Here is a 23,829-nt window from a genome sequence, read left to right as displayed (position 1 = left end):
TCCATGTGCTATCTTTGCTGGTCAAACGTAAGCACTTTGAGATAAAGGAGTATTTTTTATTTTTGCTTGTATTTGCACATACACCCCCCCCCCCCCAGTGCTTAGCACAGTGCCTGGCACATGGTAGGTATTTAATAAATGCTTGGTGACTTAACTTATACTGATGATTAATATTAAGCTTGCCATTTGATAAAACAGACATATTTGTTTCTGACACAAACCACTAACTAAAACATGCCTCTCCCAATTCAAATTTGGTATTGATTTTTTGAACCCAAATGTAGTACTTTACATTTCTCCTTGTTATATTTCATCTTGATTCAACGCCTCATTCTAGCTTGCCAAGATTGTTTTTGGATCCTGATTCTGTCATCCAAAGTATTCATTACTGAAAATTTTGAAATAAGTGATTCTGTGCAGATGGGTGGCACCCATCAATCCACCCATACTAGTTTAATCTCAAAGGATTTAATAAGATAATTCCCAAAATGACTGATTCAAAAACAATCTCCTGGCACCTCAGTAAGTTTCTCTGTTCAGCTCAGACACATCACTCCCTAGATGGGCTTTGCCAAACCCCATTAAAATCCACATTATCGGGCTGTAGTTACAGTCTGTCTTTGCAAAGCAACAGGTGACCGATGTCAATGGTCATCTCTCAGCGCTCCAACCTGCCCGTCACCTTCAATGAGAGAAGAAGGTGACAGGAATGAACCAGTGCAAGAGAAAAACACATGCGGATATTTTCTACCATCTCTTAGTACTGAGAAATATCTTAAAAGGAAAAATAAAAAGCTGCTCCTTCTTGACCTCTGGCCCCATGCCTTGTTCTCCACCACAGGACCTTGGCTTTCTACATTATTTTACAAAATAAGGAAGGATAATCAGAGAACATTAGATAATTCCTCTGTCCTTGTTCCTAAAGAGTATAAGAAAGTCCAGGTGGAGGGTTATATCCAACTCAGAGGTCATAATGCAATAAAGGAATGGACAAATTGAGAAGCATTGAATGTCACATAAGAAATAGAAAACCTGCCTTGACATCATCAAGACCTGAATTCAAGTTCCACTTGTGACAAAAATTGACTAAATTCCACTAGGTAAATCACTAAAACTCTTCCTTCTTGGAAATTTTGAGACTGCATACAGAACAAGTTCAAATCTTCTTTAGGGGAAGTTTCTGCATTGGAAATTCCCTATACTAATGAAATCACAGGTCTACCCAAACAACAACAACAACAACAACAACAATTGAAAATAACAGCAACAACAAAAAGACAAAGGAGGGCAACCAGGATGGTCAAGGACTTTAAGGTCAAGGACTTTAAGGTCCTAGAGATGGGACATCCTGGGTTCAAAAGTGGCCTCACAGACTTCCTGGTTGCATGACCCTGGGCAAGTCATTTCACCCCATTGTGAGATATTTCTGCCTTGGAACTGACATACAGTACTGATTCTAAGATGGAAGGTAAAAAGAAACAAAAGAAGAAGAAACAGTTCTCATTTCTTTAGCATAGTAGAAGACACAAAAGACTTTGCTCACAGTGACCCTATGGTGGAAGCCATCAGGATCAGTTTAGATCTAGAATTTCATTAAAAGATGGAGTCCTCAGATACCAAAAGTCCTTCTACCAGTAAAAGTCGGCAACCTTGCTGCAAATCAGAACTCCTTAGAATGGGGAGAGAGGGAAGAGACTTGTCCAGGGTCACAAAGGCATTATGGATCAGAGGCATGGTTTGAATCTAGGTCTCGCTGGCAGGGAGGTGTCTCTACTATTTCTCGCCGAAGGCTCTGCACAGTCACGGGTCACAACTGTTTGTTGCTAAGAATTAATCACGTGCCACAAAGGCCCTCGGTAGGCAGTGACCAATCTCCCCAAGCCTGAGGAACACTAACCGTCCCCCTCCTTGTCCATCTCTGTTTCGGATGATAGTCCGGAGGAGAGCCCACTAAGAATACGTCCTCCATTCCCAATACCTGCCACTGATTTCTGCCTGGCACGAGCAGGCACAGAAATGAGTCCAGGACAAAGAGTTCTTCAGGAGACTCATGAGGGGAAGGGGCACAAGACTCAGGAGACCTTGGTTCACGCCCCATCTTGGCCAATAACTTTATACGTCCTTAGGAAAATCACTGCTGAGTTTCTGTTTTCCCGTCTGGAAAACGAGGACGTTTAAAGAGCTGATCTTTCAGGTCTCTCTCCTTTCCAGTGTTTCTTGTGCTTTCTTTGTTCCAGAACCCCCTGGTTGTCTGGGTAATAGGGTTCATAATGGCTCTAAAGCCTGTCTTTTCTCCCCAAAAGAGGGACAGTGTGTCGCCTGAGCCAATTTCGATTATCACGGAAGCTCCTGCACTAAATACTTTGCTGTCAAGTACATCCTCCAATGGAAAAGGGAGCCCTCGAGTTCCCTTTCGGACGTTCTCCAATCGCTAGCCCTGAGAAACACAACTAGATAGACCCCAAAGACAGCCTCTGTGCTGCAGGCGCCAAGACACCAACCTGCTTCTGTGTCCTCAGGCTCCCTCCACTAGACCTAATTCTTTTCCTTCTCTTTGAGCTGGTTGTGAGTTTGGGGCCTGTGTGCCCTCCATGGCCTGCCTGCCTTCTGGGACCTCCAAGCCCCCGAACTCCAGTTCCTCCCCATTTCCTCCCCTTAAACTCTACAGATGCCCTCACCAAAGGATGGGCTCCCAACACTGACAATAATGGCTTCAGGATCGTAAAGGCAGAGATTGAACGGGGAATCTAATTTAGCAGGACATCTGTTTAATCCCTCACCCAGTGCAAACAGCTCAATAGGAGCAAAATTCATAGTGGCGATTAGTTATCATTATTAGTTATCATTAGTTAGCCTTCTAGTGGGGAGAGGGAAATGGACCTGGGATGTCTTTGTGTCCTTTATGGTCACTGACCTAAATCCTTCATTTTTCAGGTGAGGAAACCGAGGCTGAGAAAAGTTATGTGACTTGTCCAAGGTAACAAGGTAAGTTATACTTGTATAATAATAAGTGCTTGAGGCAGGATTTGAACTCAGGTTGCCCTAAACTTCCAAATCAGACTTCCATTCATTCTGCCCCTAGCCACCTTACTGTATTACTTAGCCGCCTTGTTGGTACACAAAAATTCTGGTGGAGAAAACTCTCTCTGAAATCTAATTGGCACCTTCTAGGTAACTGAGTGTCTTAAAGAGATCCTTGAGGCATTGAGGAATGAAGAGACTTGACTAAAAGTTCATAGCAACTCCCTTTGTATTGGAGGTGGGACTTACACTCACATCTTTCTAGCTTGGAGTTCCATTTTCCATGGATTACACAATTAATCAGGTCGAAAAGCTCATAATGTATCAGGCAAAGTCTATGCTGAATACTAGAGAACACAATTCAGAGGCAGCCAGGCGGTTCAGTGGATACAACATTGGATCTGCAGTTAGGAAGATCTGAGTTCAAATCCAGCTTCAGACACAGACTAGCCGTGTGACTTTTGGGCAAGCCACTTAATTTCCATTTGCCTCAGTTTGCTCATCTGTAAAAAGGAGGTCCTAATAGCATCCACCTCCCAGGGCTTTTGTGAGGCTCAGATGAAATAATAATTGTAAAGCTCTTAAGGGCAGAGCCCGGCAAATGACAAGTGCTTGCTCCTGCTTTCTTCTCCCTTTCTCCTTTCCCCCTTCACTTCCTTGCTAGCCCCGTGGCTTCATGCGTGCGTATAATAGTTCTAGCAGTGGTGGCCAAAGCAATAACAACAAAGATGCTGCTAGCCAGCAGAGCCCGGGCAATGGCTGGCCCAGTCAGGGCACACCTCCTAACGGGACTTGGACACTGTGCAGCCGAGGGCACGGCCTCAAGGACTTGGGCTCTGAAGGCCCAGCCTTGCCCGAGGGGAGCAGACCCTCTACCTGGGCACAGATAAAGCAGACAAACGAGGGAAGGGCTCGAGGAGAGTCAGACACAGTTTGGGAATTCCAGGAAGGGTGAGATCAGCTGGCATGATGAAATCAGGGGAGACTTCCCAGAGGAGGTGCCCATGGATCTGAGCCCCAGAGGATAAGCAGGCTTCTGACTGGCAGGCTTTGAGGAGAGGAAGGGGCCCGTTACGGCCGGGTACCAGTGCACGGAGAGGCCTTTGACCCCAGTGCCTCGGGGATCGTGACTGCAGTAATTACACCATGCAAGGTGGAAGGGCTCAGCAATCGCAAACCTGACTCAGCATGAATGTTCTCTCCTGAGGCAGTTCATCAGACCCAAATGCACTGAAAGCTAATTTTTCCACACGATTTATGGAGTGCAGAGCCTGCCAGGGCCTCTCTGTGCCTTGACCAAAGAAGATCTGAAGGGCTCTGGGAAGCACAGAGTGCCCAAGCTGGAGGGCATCTCGGGTCATTCTTGCTGGATTCCTGAATCCCCCGATGGCCAGCAGATGGCCACTGACCCTCTGTTTAGAGATGCCTATCCTATAAAATTTCCCCGTTTTAATATGTTGAGAGACAATGTGAGGTAGTGGACAGAAAGATAACGTTATAACCATGAAGAATTGGGTTCTAGTCCCAATTCTAGCTGTGTGACTCTAGTTCGCCGTCTCATCCTTCCCCTCCAGGGATGGAGAGCTTCGCCTCCCCTGGTTTTTGTTCTAGTTCAAGACTGGAGAACATTCTATTTGGAAAAGTAAATAGATGCCAATGAGCTATTCAGACTTCTTCCCACCATTGGCCCACTTGTCCTGTGCAGCTGGGCTGGTTCTCCTTTGCTGTACTTGCTCGAAACCCCCTGAGAGGTCACTTTGCTGGATGTGGAACATTTTTCCTGTCTCTACTACTCCGGAATCTCTTCTGGGCCTGCCATGCTAGTGATCATGGCGACCACTCATACATACTATTGCCATAATGCTTCCCCACAAACCCATCAGGCAGGCAGTGAAGGATTATTCCTACTGAAGAGGAAAAACCAGGCTCTGGAGGAGCAGGGTTCTGCCCAGTATCACACAGGAATTGGACCTGGGGCTCCTTCGAACACATCCTTATGCCTCTCAATTTGGAATCCATCTCCTCTGTTTGTGCACTGTCTGAATCATTCAGAGAGCTCCCTGTGCTGTCACATTGGACTTTTAAGGAAAATTTCCCCTTTTTTAATCTACCCGAATGACAAATGGCAGTCAGAATTATTGGTTTTGGAGACTTCCATCCTCTGTAGGCTCTCTTCCACTCTCACATTCTAGGCTCTAGGAAAATATCCACAGATATTTCTTTGTGCTCTCTGAAATCTATTGCTTCTACTTTAGTTTCTTTAGTTAATGGTCTTGCCATAGGTTTGGGGTATGATTCTTGGGAAGGAAAGAAAAAAGAGCTTCCCCATTCTTTGCACCCAGAACCTTAACTATAAAGGAAAACTGTTTATAACTCCTGAGGTGAGGTGTGTGTAGGGACTAGATAGTGCTCTATCACACCATTATCTTGTTTTTATTTTGTTGAGAAATAATGTAAGATAGTGGACAGAGCTAACTTTATAACCAAGAAGAACTGGGTTCCAGTCCTGATCCTGATGAGGATTGGCAGTGGTAAATGGTGCTTTAATATCTTAGAAACACTTTGAAATTCTTTTTTTCTTAAATGGTGCATTTTGATCTTATGCTTTTTTTTTTTAACCACTTAGTAGCTATTAGAGACTCTGTGCTCTCCCAGCTACTCCCAGTTGACAAGAGCTGGTGAGGTCAATGAGCCTGAGAGGGTATCTCCTTTGATAAGAGTTTGCAAGACTGAGGAAGGTCACTCAAGTATGGGAGAGAACATCACCCAGGTACACTTTGAACTCTTTCCCTGCATCTTCCCCTGGAACACCCATGTGAGGAATAATCAGAGAGGGTGGAGAATTTCCAGGAAGGAAGAAAGGGAATACCCCAGACCAGGAATAAAAAATCTAGCAACCCCAAGCCCCCGCTATGGCTTTCTTATCACCCTGGCTAACACCATCTTTAACATTCTTCAATAAATACTTCATACCTAAAGATGAAGACATCTGAGCTACAGTTCTTTGCATTTGCATTTGCTCTCCACAACAATCCTAGCTCTGTGACTATCTAATACTTAAAGCTTCAGAGAAGTTCCCAATTCCCAAAAGTTCTAAGTCCATTGTTTAATACTCTATAACAGGGGTCGGCAACCTTTTTGGCCGTGAGAGCCATAAACGCCACATTTTTTAAAATGTAATTTCGTGAGAGCCGTGCAGTGCTCACAGTGCCGTGCCTGTGACAGCGCCTGAAAAAAATGGACTTTATGGCTCCTGCAGAAAGAGCCACATCTGGCCCTCAAAAGAGCCAGATATGGCTCGAGAGCCACACGTTGCCGACCCCTGCTCTATAAGTTTCAGAGAAGTTCCCAATTACAACTGGTAGAAAGAATTTCCTCATCATGTAAGGCCCCTCTATAGTCCTCCCAGCTTGTAGAATCTGTGGTGAGAACCTCAACTCTAGGCAAAAGAAAGGGAATCAGCTTCCTGGCCAACCGAGACAAAGCCAAAGGGTCCCGGAGCGGACATCCACGTTTGGCAGGCACAATTCCTTCTAGTCCCTCTTCAGCATCATCCCTGGCCCTTCAAAGTCAGAATGTAGGCTCCTTAAGGGAACGGGCTGCTTCACTCCTATCTCTGAATCCCCTGGCCTAGCACAGTGCTTGACACAACAGCAGGTGCCTAATAAGTGCATGGCAATGGTATAATTGACTACACCTGGGCTGCTATGTAGGTGACTTCTTTCAGAGCCAGAGAACAAGTCAGAGAGTTTGATAAGATTTTACTTCTTCGTTCCCCTGCCTCTCTCTTTACTCTCTCAATAGCCAGTAATTCTGGGAGCCCCAACTGTTATCCATTCTCAGCCTCAAGAAAAGGCCAATTTACCATAAAGCATCCTCTTCCAAAGAAGGGCTTTTTTCCCCTTAATAGAAGGAGCCATATGATGTATAACCCTCCTCTTAACTGCCTGGCAAATCTTTATCTCCTTAATGAAATCCACTGGTCGGGAGCTTTAATCCCAACGCCCAGAGAGCCAACAGCAAATCTCCTATTTTAAATCACAGAGATGAGGGCTCTCTGATTCTCTCCTCTGTCAACAACCAAGAGAAAAAAAAAGTTTGGTGCAGCCCTCTCTCCTTTCCAATCAGGACCACTTATGGCTTGCTCACTGTGCTGTTCTCTTTGATCCGATGGGCCTGAGAGATAAGACTGAAGTTTCAATGGTCCAGTCCTTAAGCTGTTCTATTTTCTTAAAGGTCAGAGAGGAACGGGTTCACTGGAGATGAATACGGCGAACTGTGTCTGGGTAATTGAGTGACTCAGCTGACATCCATCAGTAGCCATGGGGATGAAATACAAATACTGAATATTGGAGACCTTGAGAGGCTATGGAGATGGGAGAGGAGAGATACTGTCTTGTGTGTGTATAGAGAAACACTGAAGCCACATAGAGGCAAGAGTTGCTAATGTGGCTACACCTCCAGGGAGAGGATTCTAGGGAAGTGAAGAATAATGCTGGGACCAGGCTCTCTGGTGGGACGGGGATGGGGGAAGAGCCAGCAAGAATGGCCACTTTAGCTGCACACCGTCTGATGCAGGGGATCTCTTTTGATTTTCTAAACTGCTAGTGTAATCCAACATGAACTATCTATATTTAGACAGGGTCTTACCTTCCATTTTAGAATCAGTACTGTGCATTGGTTTCAAGGCAGAGCAGTAGGTTAATTGTCCAGAGTAACACACCTAGGAATGGTCTTGAGTCCAAACTTGAACCCAGGACTTCCCATCTTTAGACCTGGCTCTCAATCCACTGAGCTACCTAGCTGCCCCCTGGCTCATATATTTTTTTTTTAACCCTTGTACTTCGGTGTATTGTCTCATAGGTGGAAGATTGGTAAGGGTGGGCAATGGGGGACAAGTGACTTGCCCAGGGTCACACAGCTGGGAAGTGGCTGAGGCCGGGTTTGAACCTGGGACCTCCTGTCTCTAGGCCTGACTCTCACTCCACTGAGCTACCCAGCTGCCCCGCTCATATATTTTTATATGGACTTGTTCTTTCATTAGTAGATTATCAACTCCTGGTGAGTAGACATTGTTTTATTCTTTATACTAGTATCCCGTGCTTAGAACTATGTGGTACATAGATGCTTAATAAGTGCTTGTTGATTGACATATGGATTGAACACTTAGTCACTGGGTCTCCACGACCTGTTTTCTAGGCCCAAACCTCCTCCCCCAAACTTCATAAAAGATTGTCCTTCTAGAGCATGTGCTCCACCTGCCTTCCTCTCCAGATTCTTAGCATCCCTACCTACATAGTACCTGCCTGCCTTGGAAGAATGATGTTTTTTCAAGGCCAAAGTATCTCTGGAAAAGAGGGTTACAGTTAGGGAGGGGGTGAGCAGGAGACCAGCAGCTTCCCCTCCAGGAGATGAGGGCGTGGAACTTTCTATGAGGGTCAATGAAGGACCTAGAGAATCAGCAGCTTTGAAATTAATCAACCAAAAACTTAAATACCCCCTACTTAACACTAAGTAAGGGAGTTCCCAAATAATTTACTAAAAGTGGGTGACAACCCCAGAGGTGACTGCTCTGCCCAGGGGCAGAGCAAGGCAAATTTAAAAACTGTATTTGGTTCCTGTAAAGTGGAGGAAGGGACAGGAAATGACGTGGAAAAAGGACTATGAAAAGGGCTTGAGTCTTCTAAATCTTTGGCTGATGACTTGCCTGTTGGAGGTGCCTTTGGACTTGGGACCTAGGCTTCAACTTGGGACCTTGGCTCTTGGATTGCTTCATTGGAGCTCCTGTATCTTCTCTTTTGTACTTTGTCTTGGGTGACTGAGTAGCTGACCTTCCCTTCCTGGCTTCTGGAGAGATTAGTTCCAGAGAGGCCTCCCCTTCTTGGAGGAGGATGCATTGCTGAAACCTTTGTATAAGACATCATGGGGTCCTCTGGCTGAGGGTTAATGAGCCCTGCTGGGGCTGAGCCAGACACTGGAGCAACATTTAGTGTGATAGGCTAGACATTTTCTCTACTCTCTTCTTACATTTCTCTACTTTCACTCTTTCCACTTCTTTGTAAAAAAAGCTATTGAAAGTCATTTTGACTTGAGCTATAATATTTTAATTGGTGACCACAATATTACTTTAGAAGTCTCATACTTAGTCAAACCTCTAAATTTAATTCCTTAGATTTCCCTTCTAATCTTGAACTCCAACCTGTCTCCCAAAACTAACCTTTAGGGGATTGCTCTGCTCCCATGAATCGAAACCCTTTGTATGGGTAAACTGTATGAAAACTGGGTCTCTGCTGTGAGACACAAAGATTTTATATTCACCCCAAGAAATGTCTCTGCTTAAAGCATATCCAAATGCATGTATTGATAAATAATGCAAAAACTGGCATTCCAAGATGTATTTCAACCCTCACTCTCCCATAAAAAAACTTCACCCATAAAAACATCTTTTCTACATGAAGAGTTCATGAAGATCTTGTGCTCCTCCTATAGTGAAAGAATTTGATGGCTGATAAAACGTTAAATAGTTTTGCAGAGCCACCTTTTCTAGTCTTTCTTCTAAGGCAAGGTATGACTTGTTTCTCAAAAAAAATCCCCCAAATCCCTCTATACATGAACCTTCTGTTCTCGTTCCCACCAAAGTAAGAATCGACATATTCCAAATCCATTCACAACAGCTTTCATTGTCAGCATCATGGGCAATCATAGGTCAGCAGAGATTATTTCACTGGGGTCCACTGGCTGAATGCACAGGATATACCATCAGTCTACATGCATGTTTATAAGGGGTGCATTGGTGTTCCTGCTCTTGGGGTAGGGGATCCCTCTATTTCTAGCCATGAGCCACATCACATGGCCATTCCAGAGAAAGTCAAGACTCCAAGAACCTCACACGAGTGGCATGTTCAGCCATCTATGGGAAACAACAACCCTCTTAGTGCCTTTTTTCCCCTTTCCAACAACATTAACTTTCACGCCGGAGAAGTCAGATTAGCCTCCAAGTACCACTAAACCTTTGATTACATATTGCAGTGAGCGAATGTTTTCCTAAGAATAAAGATCTCAGAAATCATTACTCCACCTGTCTTGTCTTCAAGACATTTCTCACAATGGGTTATCCTTCGCATTAGGGCAGCACACAGCCAGACGCTGGCATTTCAAGTCCCGTGACAATAGCCGAAATACCAAGGCTGATGCTACACAGAGCCGATCGATTGTTTTGTGGGGAGGGGGTAGGTAGGTGAGGGGAGAGGTCTGCCCGGGGTCACTAGAATGCTTTTATCGGCAATACCAGGCTAAGTCACCTAAATCCATCCACTCCCTGACCTTTACAATCATGGATAATTGGGACCACGTGGGAGCCCCCTCTTCTGATCCCAGACAATGGGCACGCACGGGGCCGCTTACCGTCCACGCAGGCTGGCCGGGCTCTCGTTGTGCCAGCGATCTGTCCTCTTTTACAAGCACATCGAGCAGTTTGCCGTGCAATAGTCCTTCGAGGCTGACTACTGTCTCTGTCCAGAGTTACAATCTCACAGGTACCAGCAGCCAACTGACCTGAGGAAGGAGAACAAGCAACAGGGACTGGGGTTAGTGAACGAGATGGCTGGTACGAATTCTCAGCATGGACTGGTGCCCTTTGGCCAGAGGCTGAGACCGTCTAGGACTAGCTAGGACAGACACGAGAGCCCACAGGAAAAGGGATGTCTCCTCCTTCTTGTTGGTAAGTCCAGGAAGGTCACAAAAACCAGGAATAGGAGGTTATTGCCTCATAAACGACAACAAGTTAGCATCAGGCTGCTGACCTTTCTAGTTTATGTAGCTTTGTTTAAAGGACCAGCCCTGTTTAGATGGAGCAAACACTAAACTCTAAGCAGTCTGGGAATATCTCCATCTGAGGCGCTGCCATTTACCCAGGAAGGAACCAAACCTGGGTGAAACCCACCCTGTCAACAAGGGAGGGAAATAGCCCAGAGAGAAGAGCTAGAATGAAGCCAGCCTTTTTCCCCCAATGCCCAAACCTTGAAGCATTTATTGTAAAAAATAAAATACCATCTTGGGAAAGATTCAATTTATGGAACCAAGCATTATACCCCCTCTTTGTGATTATAGGCCTGTTAATGACAACAACTTCCATACTATAAAATAGGAAAATAGGTCAAATCCTTCTCTTAAAGCTATTAAAGGTGGCATTTTCCAAACTACCCAGTTAAGAAATCATGCAATTATCCCAGAGCCCTAGACAGCAGTAAAGAAATGATTCTGGATTAAACCAGACTTGTTACTCATGGAATAGAGGGCACTGTGTGCCCACATCTATGCCTGCTCCCTCTCTTGTAAACCAGACATCCTCCCTGCCCTCCCCCACCCCACCTCCTCCTACAAGGGCTGGCAAGCACAGGGTGGGCTACCATCAATCAGTGACTCAAGCAGCATTTATTAAAGCATTAATGATGGCAAGACAATCGCTGCCCCCAAGAAGAGTACATTTCAGTGGAGGAAACCGACCGTGAGAGCCAGCTTAAATAAGTATACAGAGAATGCACAGAAAATGAATACCAGGCCATGTGGGGAAGAGGGCCATTAAGTGTCAGAGGGCCAGACCCCACTGAGCAGAGAATGGAAAGAAACTCTTGACTCAGTGGCTTAGGAAGGATCTGTTAGATTTCAGAGTCCAAAGCTGGGAGTTCAAATCCATACTCAGCAAATTACTTCCCCTTCCCTAGGCTCAGTGTCTTCTTCCATTAAATAAGACCATGTGGTTTCTAAGGTCTCTTAAGATCTGTCAGGACATGTTCATGTTCATGGCTGGTTTTGATGGCAAAGAACCTTTTTTATTGGTTTTCCTGATCTACAGGCTTTGTTGTAAATCCAGGCAAAGAAACTCAGTTACTGAGAACTGCTGATTGGAAGGGAATTAAGAGGAAGGATGAGAGCTGCCAGATGAAATTCATCCACCAATAAAACTTTTTTTTTTTTTTTAAATTTGAAATGCTGCCTTTCTCTAAAGAGCAGAAAGAAGCCCAGGCTGCTCATGGCAAAACATTCCACCTGAGGGGGCAGCTGGGTAGCTCAGTGGATTGAGAGCCAGGCCTAGAGACAGGAGGTCCTAGGTTCAAACCCGGCCTCAGCCACTTCCCAGCTGTGTGACCCTGGGCAAGTCACTTGACCCCCATTGCCCACCCTTACCACTCTTCCACCTATGAGACAATACACCGAAGTACAAGGGTTTAAAAAAAAAAATTCCACCTGACCAATAAATCTAGCAGCGGTTTTCTACAATAAGACTGGGCAGAGGAAACTCCTGAAAGGACGGATGCTCTCACTCTCCTCAGCCCTAAAATAAAACATAACTTCCCTTGACTGGTGTCAGTAGGAAAAATGAATAAGAAGTATCTTGGTAGATAATGAGCACCCTGTCTCACAGAGAGGAAGAATGATGACTTTAGCTCCATGACCTCTAGGGTCCATTCCAATTCAGACTGATACCAAAGCATTTTTATTCCCATTTTATAGAGGGAGGAGAAATGATCTGAGCATATATGTTAAGTTCTTAAATCTTAAGCTAGAAGACACACCTGAGGACATCTAACCTAACTCCCCTATTCAATGGATGAGGAAACTGAGGCTTGGGTTTCACAATGAAGAAAAATATCTTGCCTCTCTCCTTGAGGAAGGGTCTTCTGGGTCTTTTCCCACAATCCTATTGGACAAAAGGGGCCGAAAAGGTTGTGGGTACATAGTTGGACAGATACTCACCTCTGGGACTCGGATAGTGCACATATTGACAGGAAGGTAGAATGGCCCTTGCTCTGAACTTTCATAACAGGAATAGATCCCAGGTTTCAACTTGAAATCTGGAGACCCCAATTCTGTCCCTGTCCCGCAAGAATTCAGCCCAAGGGAAGTCCCAGACTTAGCCATTTCGGACTGAATAATAGACCTTAAGGTATTTAATGGTCCTAGTTGAGTGGAACTAGTAGTCAATCATACTTCCCTGTCCTTAGTTCCCCAAATGGTATATAAGTTCCCCAAATTCCATTGTTCTTCGGAGAGTCTTCTAGCGTGGTGATTCTTTCAGAGACACTGTTGGCAGAGTCCTAGAGCATTTGGCTCTGTGTGGTTTTAGCACTTGACTTTCTGTGTGTCGGGGCCAAAATATTGAACACTATCTCTTTCCTGATTAAAGACTTGGTTTTTCTGACTACTTTAGTAGTTATGTGTTTTTCCCAGATGAACACAAGTTTGACCTATTCTATTTTAGAAAAGTTTAGACATTCTCAGAGCCATTTTTTCCTCATCTATAACATGGAGATGATATTTGTGCTATGAATCTGGGGAGAAAAACAATGAAATCATCTCTATAAAGTTGAGAGTTCATGGTGGGGTAGAGAGAAAACTAGTCTTTTTGTCAGAAGCAACTGGAATGAAAATCTTGCTCATGACAGATACTATAGTTAGTGATTCTAGACACGCTATTTAACTCAGAGGTGTCAAACATGAGGACCTGGCCCCAATGCAGCCCCAATACTCTCCGGTGTGGCCTGAACTATATATAAAAATATAATTGGGAAATATTTATCAAAATAAATACAACCACAGTTAAACACAGACGATGTTAATTTGTGGTGTTCAAAGTCAACATGCAGCCTCAATCTGTGAGGTGGGATCCTGATGTATGGTTGATTGACCCCACTTCCACTGGAGTTTGACACCACTGAATTAATCTCACGAACCTCAGTCGGCCTATCACACTGAATCTGAGCTAGACTCCCTTAGTTAAAACTCAGCACTACTATTTCACACATGTAGCCTTGAGCAATTTATGTCCCTTGCCCATTTATCAATTGAGGAATAGCTTGCTTTTTTGTACAATTAATTTAGCTCCTTATAAATTTGAGTAATTAGACCTTTGTCAGAAGTTTTTGTTATAAGGATTTTTTCCCATTTTTTTTACTTCCTTTCTAATTTTGGTTGCATTGTTTTTGTTTGTACAAAACCCTTTTAATTTAATGTAATCAAAATTATTTATTTTACATTTGTTTAATATTTTCTAACTCTTTCTTGGTCTTAAAATCTTTTCTTTCCCACAGATCTGACAGGTATACTATTCTGTGTTCATCCAATTTACTTGTACTTTCCTTTTTTATATTCAAGTCATTCACCCATTCTGAGTTCATCTTGGTGTAGGGTATGAGATGTTGATCTAGACCTAATCTCGCCCATACTGTTTTCCAATTTTCCCAGCAGTTTTTGTCAAGTAGCAGGTTGTTTTTTTTGTTTGTTTGTTTGTTTGTTTTTTTCCCAAAAGCTGGAATCTTTGGGTTATCGTACACTATCTTGCTGAGGTCATTTGCCCCAAGTCACTAAACCCTCTTTTTTCTCATCTGTTTAAAAAAAGAGAAAGCATTTGACGAGTCAATTTCTGAAGTCCTTTCTTCCTGAGTTCAAATCTGGCCTCAGATACCTACTAGCTGTGTGACCCTGGGTAAGTCTTATTTAACCCTGTTAGTCACAGTTTCCTCACATGTAAAATGAGCTAGAGAAGGAAATGGCAAACCATTGCAGGATCTTTACCAAGAAAACACCAAATGTAGTCACAGAGAGTTAGACATTATCGAAAGTAAAAAATAATCACTATCTGTCAAGGAGCCTATGAGTCAATTATGAGTTAACATTACCCCCGCCACACCTGCAACTTAATCATGATGTTTCCCCAACTGCAAAATTATATGGTTAGACTAAAATCCCTCCAAACTCAAATCTAGGCCTCTGCATTTATTAAAAAAGACTCCATTAAAGTGGATGGATAGCACTGGGACCCCCTGACCATTTTCACTCTGGGCAATCGGCCACCTGACCTCCTCCTATTGCCCACAAGGACAAGAAAGCCTTCAGAGGCAGAGAAAAGAATGAATCCAAGGGCGATGCCAAGGGGATAGGATGGAAAGCCATGAGCTTAAAATAGAGAAACCCAGAGAAATCTGATCGACCCTGGGGCTTCACCAACAAGGCTGAAGATACAGTCTCAAGGTTCTTCGAAGGCTGACTTTTCCTTTTTTAGATCAAGTTTGAGCTTTCTTAGGCCACACCAAAAACAAAATACTGTGCTGAAGCCAGGCTACTGGAAGGGAGGAGAGTGTTTTATACTTACAAAAATCCTTTGACAAAGAGGTGAAAATGACCGGAGAACCTGGCAAAGACAAAGCTGGATTTGGGGGATATTGAAAGAATAGCAACCCAACAGATGATTTAGATCAGGGTTTTTTTGTTCATTTTTAATGTCATGGACCCATTTGGAAGTTTGATGAAGCTTCTAGATCCCTTCTCTGAAAAAGTTATTTAAATGTATAAAATAAATACAGAGGATTACGAAGGAAATCAATTCTGCTGAGATTTAGTTTTCAAAGAATCCCAGTGGATGCTTCATTGTGTCTTTTCTAAGCTCCAGGATGTTGCTCCATTTACAAAGCACATCGACTACAATAAGCCACGCTAGATGCCAGGCACCCCATCACCCCACCAGTGACTTCTCTCTCTAGTACCTGCCAACCTATAACCTAGAAATCTGCTCCCATCTCAACAGATTGACACACAATTTTTCCTAAAATTATTTTGGACTGATATGGATGCTCGACAAGTCCAAGATATGTCAACTGCATCCTGTCTAAAGCCAACAACTACCAGGTCTCTCCATTTGCAGTGGCCACTGGGAAGGTCAACATCAGGGCAGCAGAGCTTGGGGATGTTGTGTGGTCAGTCCCGTCTCTCCCCAATATACCCAGACCCCAATAAATACTGTGGAGCCAAAGGACCTGGGTTTACATCCATGCTACCTTCACCAATTATAGTAAGCCAAGTCATTTCTCTCTGGATCTTCAGTTTCCTTATCTGTTCTTTGGACTAAATGATCTTTTGGGCCCTTCCAAGTTCTAAATCTTTCTCAAATGATTCATGCCCTCCCCCTTGACTGATGAGGAAAATAAGGCCTAGACCTCTAAGTGATTTGGCTGAGGCCTAACAGGGAATGGGAAGCAAAGCTGGGATTTGAACCCAAGTCTTTTGATCTCTTTCCAAGGCAGAGCATAATAAAGAGAAAATATTATGCTTTTTGGTTCCTGAGGCAGTTTAATTCAGAATGATAAAGCCCAGATGTGCATGCAAAGTCCACCTCCACACTCCATCCCTAGGACAGCAGGGGCTGATTTGGGGCCTAAACAAAGCAATCAGCTGGGTGGGAAGATTTGGCTCCCTCCCCAGGTGGCTCCCTCCCACCTACAGCCCAGGGCTTCCCTAGTACATGGCACACCCAGGCCCAAGGCATCATTTCAAGGAAAATATCTCCTCGCAGCTCCAACCCAATGCCTAGCAACCCTGGCTCCTTCTCCCCAAAAAAGCAGAGAGGGAGGGAGGTGTGTTGCCTAAAGCCTCCTCCTGGAGCTGCACTCACTGCTTCTGATGAGGCACAGAGGAGCCAGTACATCCAAAACAGAGCATGAGCTATAACAAAGCCTGGCATCATTTTGTACTAAAATGTGAAGGGTCAACAGGCAGGATCCCAAGTATCAGACACGGGGAGATGGGCAGTGGCTGAGTAGAGAGGGAGGCACTGGGGGAGAAAATGAGCATGCCGAGCTTCAGTCATTGAATTAACAAGCATTTATTAATTTCTACCATAGGCTAGTGCCTCGGTTTCCCCACCTGTAAAATGAAGAGGACAGAGAAGTTCTGTGGTCCCTTCTACCAAGAGCTCTATGCTATTATGATCCCCTCCAGATCTGAATTTCTAAACTATCTAGATAAGACGGTTAGGGACGAGCTAGAGAAGAGGATCAGGGAATTATAAAGGATGATACAATCACGGGCGACTGACATGCCAAAGACATTTGGTGGATCCTGGGGTAGAGAAGAAGGCAACCGATGGCATATTTCCCAAACCATCGTCCCTACGCATGCCACAACTAGGACCTCTCCCTCAGAAATTTCTTGCAGCTTTAGTAGATAGGTGACAAATACTGATGTGTGCACAAAAGATGACGGTCATAGACAGACCTGGGAGAGGATCAGAGACCACTGAGCCCGACTGCCTTCCTTTGGCGAATGAGGAACCTGAGGCCCAAGTAGGTTAAATGAAACCTTCCCCAAATCATGGCAGCTCCTCGAAGGTACGGATGGATTCTTTATTTAGTTCTTCCCGGTGCCTACCATGGCAACTGCACCCAGCGGGCATTTAATAAATGCTTAGTGAGTGATTGCCTGGCTTACTCTTCCCACCACCTCATTTGTATCATCTAGGGGAGGCCCAAGCTCTCGGGGAGCGCCAGGGATGGGTCCCTGTCCTGTCCCCATGCTTCTTGGTCAGCATGGCAGTGTCTGCAGAGCAAAGGTAACCGGAGCTCCTATGGGCGTCTTTCATTCCCCCAAACCAACACAGTGGTTCTAAGAAACAATGATGAGAGAATGTCTGCCAGGAAGTATTCCAGCCCCAGGGGCGCGGATGGGCTCTGAACACAAAAGCAGTCAGGGGACAGAGATGGGAGCAAGAACGCTCCAGCAGCCCTAGGCTGCCCCAAGGGAGGTTGGTGTCCTGGGTGAGAAGCGGGCAGCTCCTAGAAGAGCCCAGACATCCCAAGCTCCAGGTCCAGATAAAAGCCTATAAAAGCAAGGAGGAGCCAAGATCAATTGGATTCTCTCTTCCTAAGGATCAGCCACGACCAGAAAGGAAGATTTGGGGTAGAAGAACTGCTCTTTTTAAATAATAAAAAGGGAGAAAGGATTAGTCTTGTTTCTGCCTAATTCTAGAGGTAAGAACTAAAAACACTCAACAGAAACTCCATGAGCTCACTTTAAAAGCGGAGGTTTCTTCCATCTCAGGTTCCTGGGTTCGGGCCTCCTGGTATACGGGAACCTTTTGGAAAGGCAGCATCGGTTAGTGATGTGCACTCTGGACTTGGACGAAAGGGGACCTGAGTGTGAATCCTGCCTTGTAGCTGACTCTTTCCCTCCATTGTCCTTAAGCCTCCATCATCGTCATCTATTCAAAGAGGAGGCTGGACTCAACGACCACTTAGATCCACTCCGATTCTGTTCCCATGAAGTTGCAGAGGGGCCGCTTCCAGTCCAATAGATTCTCCACGAGAGCCTCTTCTTCGGGCCCTGCTCTGAGGCCCTTCTCCCTGTGACACGGCCTGTCCAAGGGCATCCCCCCCCCCCCCCCCGACATGTCCTGTTCTAGGGCGGCCTGAGGTTCTCTGCTCAGTAATTCCAGGCGGGGGAGGAAGACGAGCCAGGGAAGCCCGCCCAGGTCTGACTCCCGGCCAGGGAGGCAGCGGGGACCGCCCGGCCACCAAACATTTACAGCAGCCTCTCCGGCGGTGACAACAGCAGAGACGCAGAAATCTGTGCTCCCGCCTGCAGTGGCCGGGTCATCTGTCACTGTCGCCAGGGTGGCTTTGAGAAAGGAAGGCATCAGAGGACAAAATGGCACCATTAGAAACAATCGCCGCCTAATCATGGCCATTCACACAAGCCTGTCAAGCTCTGACAGAGAGCTTGCCCTCGCTGTTCCCACAGCCCCAAAGGAGGCCTGAGCCGGAGACCTCTGGGGTGCTGCAGAGAGGAGTGGGGGGCCTGGGCTGTGCCCGTGAGTGTGGGTGTTTGGGGAGGAAGGATGGAACCATTAGGCAGACCCAAGCACTGAGCTTTCCTGTGTGCCTAGCCCCATGTTGTACACTACAAATTAAATATTATTCTGAAGTCCTGAGAGGGACGACACACCCTCCTCTGGAACAGAGCAGCAGGTGGAGAATCCACGCGAGAGAGCACTGAATAAGGCCCTGATTTCTTTGAGAGGGTCAGGGCCCAGGATATGAAGGAGAGGTCACGGCGACGACGAGGCCCTGAGCAGAACAGCGGAATCTCTGAGGCAGCCATCCATTGATCAAACATAGAACGTGTACCTCCAAAGAGAGCGATCTGGAACGATACCCAAAGGGCCATAAAAGAATGCCTATCTTTTGATCCAGTAATACCACTACTAGGTCTGGATCCCAAAGAGATAAAAAAAAAATGGGAAAGGACCTGCTGTACAAAAATATTTATAGCCGCGCTCTTTGTAGTAGCGAAGAATTGGAGAATGAGGGGCATCCCTCGATTGAGGAATGGCTGAACAAATTGTGGCATCGGATGGTGATGGAACACTACTGTGCTGTAAGGAATTACGAATGGGACGACTTCAGAAAGAGCTGAAAAGACCTTCATGAAGTGATGCAAATGACATAGGCAGAACCAGAAGGGCGTTGTACACAGTAAGTGAAATACGATGGAAAGATCAAATGCGATAGACCTTGCTACTAACAACGATTCAACGATCCAGGGCAGTTTGGAGGGATTTATGAAAAAGAATGCCACCCACTTCTAGAGAAAGAACTGTGGGAGTCAGACTGCAAAGGAAAACATAGGATTTATCACTTGTTCATTTGGGTATATGATTTGGGGTTTTGGTTTTGTGTGATAATACATGTATAAGCCAGATTGAATTGCTTGTCAGCTCAAGGACAGGGAAGGGAAGAAGGGAGAGAGACAACATGGATCATATAACTTTAGAAAACTTATGTGAAAATTTGTTATAAAAATAAAATTAAAAAGAACTTGCACCTCCAGAGCTAGCATCTGTATAGTGAAGACTGGGTTTGAAAAAGATGACTTGTATTTTCTCATTAGATCCACACAACACTGGGCAGTAGGTACTGCTAGTATTCCCATTTTATAGATGAGAAAATGGAGGCTAAGTGTCTTGGGCACAGGGCTAGAAGGTGTCTGAGGCAGATTCAGGTCTTTCTGAATCCAAGTCTGGGGCTCTAACCATTGGAACCAGGTTAAGAACCTCATGGAATCAAATGCCCTCCCAACTCTAATATTCTATAACTCAGTGAAGGACTATAGAAAGTTTATATATAGGAAGAAGGACATCCAGTATGTTTCAAGTAGGGCTGCAAAAATGAGAAGTCTGGAACCTAGACTTGATATGGAGCAGTCAAAGAACTTGAACTTGGGGATGGTTCATGATTGGCAAGTAAAACTTGGGCAGGGAGATGGCAATCATCTGAAGATATATATATATATACTATGTCATGCTTATTTCTGTTTACCAGTTCTTTCTCTGGAGGTAGACATATGCAAGTCATTCTTCAAAGAATATTTTTGTTTTTTATGCATAGTGTTCTTTTGGTTCTATTCATTTCATTCATAATTTCACATAAATCTTTCTATGTGTTTCTAAAATTAACTTGCTCATCATTTCTTACAGCACAAGAGTATTCCATCACAATCATAGCTGAATACCACATTTGGCCATTTCCCCAACTGATGGGCATTCCCATCATTTCAAGTTTATTGTCACCACAAAGAGAACCGCTATCAATATCTTAGAATAAACACCAAATGATGCCTTCTCCAGTGGGGGAGGAGAAGAAGGGAGTTACCTGGGTATTTTAATGGAACTAACAAACAAATAAATAAGTAAATTAACAAAAAATAAATACCTGATGGACCCATAGTGGATGGGGATCAGACCTGGCTTATTTGGGTATAACAGGAGGAATTAGGATTAATGAGGACCAGCCTCAGAAAGTATGAATTCAGTTGCACAAAAAGAAAAGAAAGAAAACCCTTAGCTTCAGCTAAAGTTACTGTGGGAGGGATTAGGGAATTTCCCTTCACTAGAGGTCTACAAAGGCTGAACTTTGCATGTGTGTGTGTGTGTGTGGGGGGGGGACAGGGGTTCTGTCCAGGAATAAGCTGGACTAGCAGTATTCTCCCATTCCACACAGTTCTGGGATTCTGTGACTCTAGGACCCCACAGGTCTTCTAGCCAACTCTACATCCCCCAAGTTTCATGGAGAAGGATGGATAACACTGGCAGTCATGAATGGGAAGCATAGAAGGGACTGAATCCCTCCAAAGGGAGCGATTATGAGTCATCACTCAGGAGCCATCTCTCTCTCTGTCACATATGCATGGCCATTACATTGTAATCTCAGGTGTTATCCTTTGCAGGCTGATCTCTTTGCTCTCTGTGCCATAGCATATGTCGGCTGGGTTCACTAAGAAAGAGGAAAAATGAAAGGATCTTGGAGTAAGGCTAGAGATGGAGTCTCCCCATCAGGTAACAAAACTGAAGGCCATTGGCTAAAACGGGGTCAGAGAAAGAGTCCTAAAGTATGAATCACAGCCTTGCCCAAGATTGCGTTGGTGCACATTTGTGAGATTATCTTTCCTTCTCTTGGCCTCCCTTTTCCCTTCCATAAAATGGAAGAAATTGATACAACCGTTTCTAAGTGCTCTAACACTAACATTCCTCCATTTAGGATACTAGAGCTACAAGTGACCTTAGAGGTCCTCTGGTTCATTTTATAGATGGGGAAACTGAACTTCAAAGATGGAGAGCAATTTATTCCAGGGAGCAGAGCCTTTCTGCCTGTTTCATTTTTAAGAAGTTTGAAAAACACTGAAATGGGAGCAGTGAGTGTTTGAAAATAAGTGATAATGAACCTGGGACTCTAACTGGAGGCAGACCAAGAACAACTTTAAATGTCCAATTAACAAATTTGTTTTTTACCTGAGAGGTAGCAGGGAGCTGCTCACAGTTCCTGAGCAGAGGATAGGAAGTCAACTCTGAGCTTTAGGATTCTTATATTGGCAACTTAGAGGGTGATAAAACATAGAGAGCAGAACTCGGAGGCCCACGCGCCCATTGGGTGGTTTTTGTTATAATCCAGGTGTGAGGTGGTAAAGCCTTGAACTCCAGTCCTAGAACACTCTCCCTCCTCATCTCCATCGTCTGGCTTCTTTCAGGACTCAGCTAAGATCTCCCTTTCTGTGGGCAGCCCTTTTGACCTCTCTGAATTCAGTGCCTTCCTCCACCAATCTCCAGTTTATCCTCTCTGTACCTCGTTTGTACACAGGTATTTTGCATGTCATCTCCCCAGGTAAACTGCAAGCTCCTTAAGGCCAACGACTGTCTTTTGCTTTTCTTCATATCTCTAGGACTTAGTACAGTGTCTGACACTTAGTAGGTCTTAAAAAGTGCTTATTGACTGACTGAGTAAACTATGATGGTGATTGGAAAAATAGAGAGGAGACCAGTGCAAGAGATGCTAAGACAAATATGATTTGATTTGGTACGTGGGGGTGGAGGCAAAAGGAATATAACAGGTTGAAACTGACTGAGAAATGGCTCAAATTATAGATATTCTTCCTTCCTGACTCTTGGAAACATTCTAAAGAGGAGCATTTGGGACCAAGCTGGGTCGCTGGTAGGTGAGACATCCTCGGACTTCTTTGTTTCCTCAGTCCTTGGCATGGTACCAGGAAGGCCAAACAATGGGTGACAGATGAAAAAATGTCCTGTGTACAAGGGCCTGGTTTTAGCGCCAGCCATAAACATGATTAAATATAGAAATATATCATTAATCAGTGACATATATTATTAATTATTCCCCAGCAAACATGTGCTGGAGGAGATCATTAGAGTTCAATTAGCAAAAGAAGCAGTAGCAAAGTTTTTTAGACTTAGTGCCCTTCCCCAAGGAGGCATGAGGCCTTGATGGAGAGACCCCCCTGGAAAAGCATATGTGCTAAGGAAAGATGCTGCCCAGAATCAGAGACCCTTAGAAATGATACGGACCTCACAGGACATCCAGTTCAACCCACACCAAGACAAGAATACTCATGCAGCATACCTGGCAAGTGGCCACTCAGCCTCAGCTGGGAGGCCTCTAAAGATGGAGAACTCACTACCTTACAAGGGTAGCTTATTTTTACTCTGGGACAGCTCTAGTGAGGAAGCAACTTTTCTCTCTCTCTCTCTCTCTCTCTCTCTCTCTCTCTCTCCACACACACATAAAGTTCCCTCCACTGATCCTAATTCGGACCTCTAAGCAGAACAAGAGTAAACACCCTTCCCCCCCATCACAGCCATTCAAACAAGTAGGTTACCATTGCCTTTCACCCCAAGTCTTCTCTTCTCCATGATGACAACATCCTGTTCCTCCAAAAGATCCTCATATTGCATGGATCCAAGGACCTTCACCATCCTAGTCATCTTGTTCCTTCCCAGGAGGCTCTCCTGATTATCAAGTCCTTCCAAACTGCAGGACCCAAAATAAGACTGAAGAATCTAGATGCGGTCTGACAAGGGCAAAGGACAAAGGAGATCACCTCCTTGTTTTTGGACCTTGCACTACCACCTAACTTAGCATCAAGCTTTCCTGGTGCCCAAAGTTACCTTGACTGGTGAATTCATCTTGAGGTTGGGGAATCTACTAAAACTAATAATATAAATAGTCATCCTTTCAAATAAAAGTATTTATTTTAAACAACATTTAAATAAAATTTAATAAAATAAATTTTAAATAAAAATATTTATCCTTTTTTATATTTTTTAAATCAACAAGGATTTATTTTCTTCAACCTGCCCCACATACTTCTTCCAATGTTTTCTTCAGATGAACTGTGGTGTTGGGTTCTAAGCACACATGCATTCATAGTTACTAAGATCTCCTAATAAGCAATTGATATTTAAATATATCGAAAACACTGTGATTCCATTGGTATGAGCATTCCTTCCTTCCTCAACCAACACAGATCCCAGCCTAGAATAGAAATGTGATTCTGATGAGTTGCTGTGGCCAAAATAATTAATGGCTAGCATCCTGGGGATAAGAAGCTACAACTTACTGTTAACAGTAGTAATAGTAACAGAAGTAATAGCAGAAACGACAACGATAAAAATGAGGTAGTGGTTTATTG

General features: G+C 44.5%; 1 protein-coding gene across 1 annotated transcript in view; it reads right to left on the bottom strand.

Annotated features, from left to right (window-relative positions):
• Positions 1-10,296: 10,296 nt before the first annotated feature.
• The window catches only part of TAFA5 (TAFA chemokine like family member 5), a 363,516-nt gene continuing 349,983 nt past the window's right edge, over positions 10,297-23,829 (bottom strand). Inside the window, exons 2-3 of the mRNA XM_044679284.1 lie at positions 10,426-10,575; positions 10,297-10,358 (exon numbers count right to left, since the gene is read on the bottom strand). Coding sequence (XP_044535219.1) covers positions 10,297-10,358; positions 10,426-10,575 — 212 coding nt within the window. The remainder of the gene's footprint in view (positions 10,359-10,425; positions 10,576-23,829) is intronic.

This window comes from Gracilinanus agilis, chromosome 5, assembly GCF_016433145.1.
Source record: "Gracilinanus agilis isolate LMUSP501 chromosome 5, AgileGrace, whole genome shotgun sequence".
In the NCBI taxonomy this organism is placed as follows: domain Eukaryota; kingdom Metazoa; phylum Chordata; class Mammalia; order Didelphimorphia; family Didelphidae; genus Gracilinanus; species Gracilinanus agilis.
Note: the sequence above shows the minus strand (reverse complement) of the source record. Positions and strands in the feature narration are given on the sequence as shown.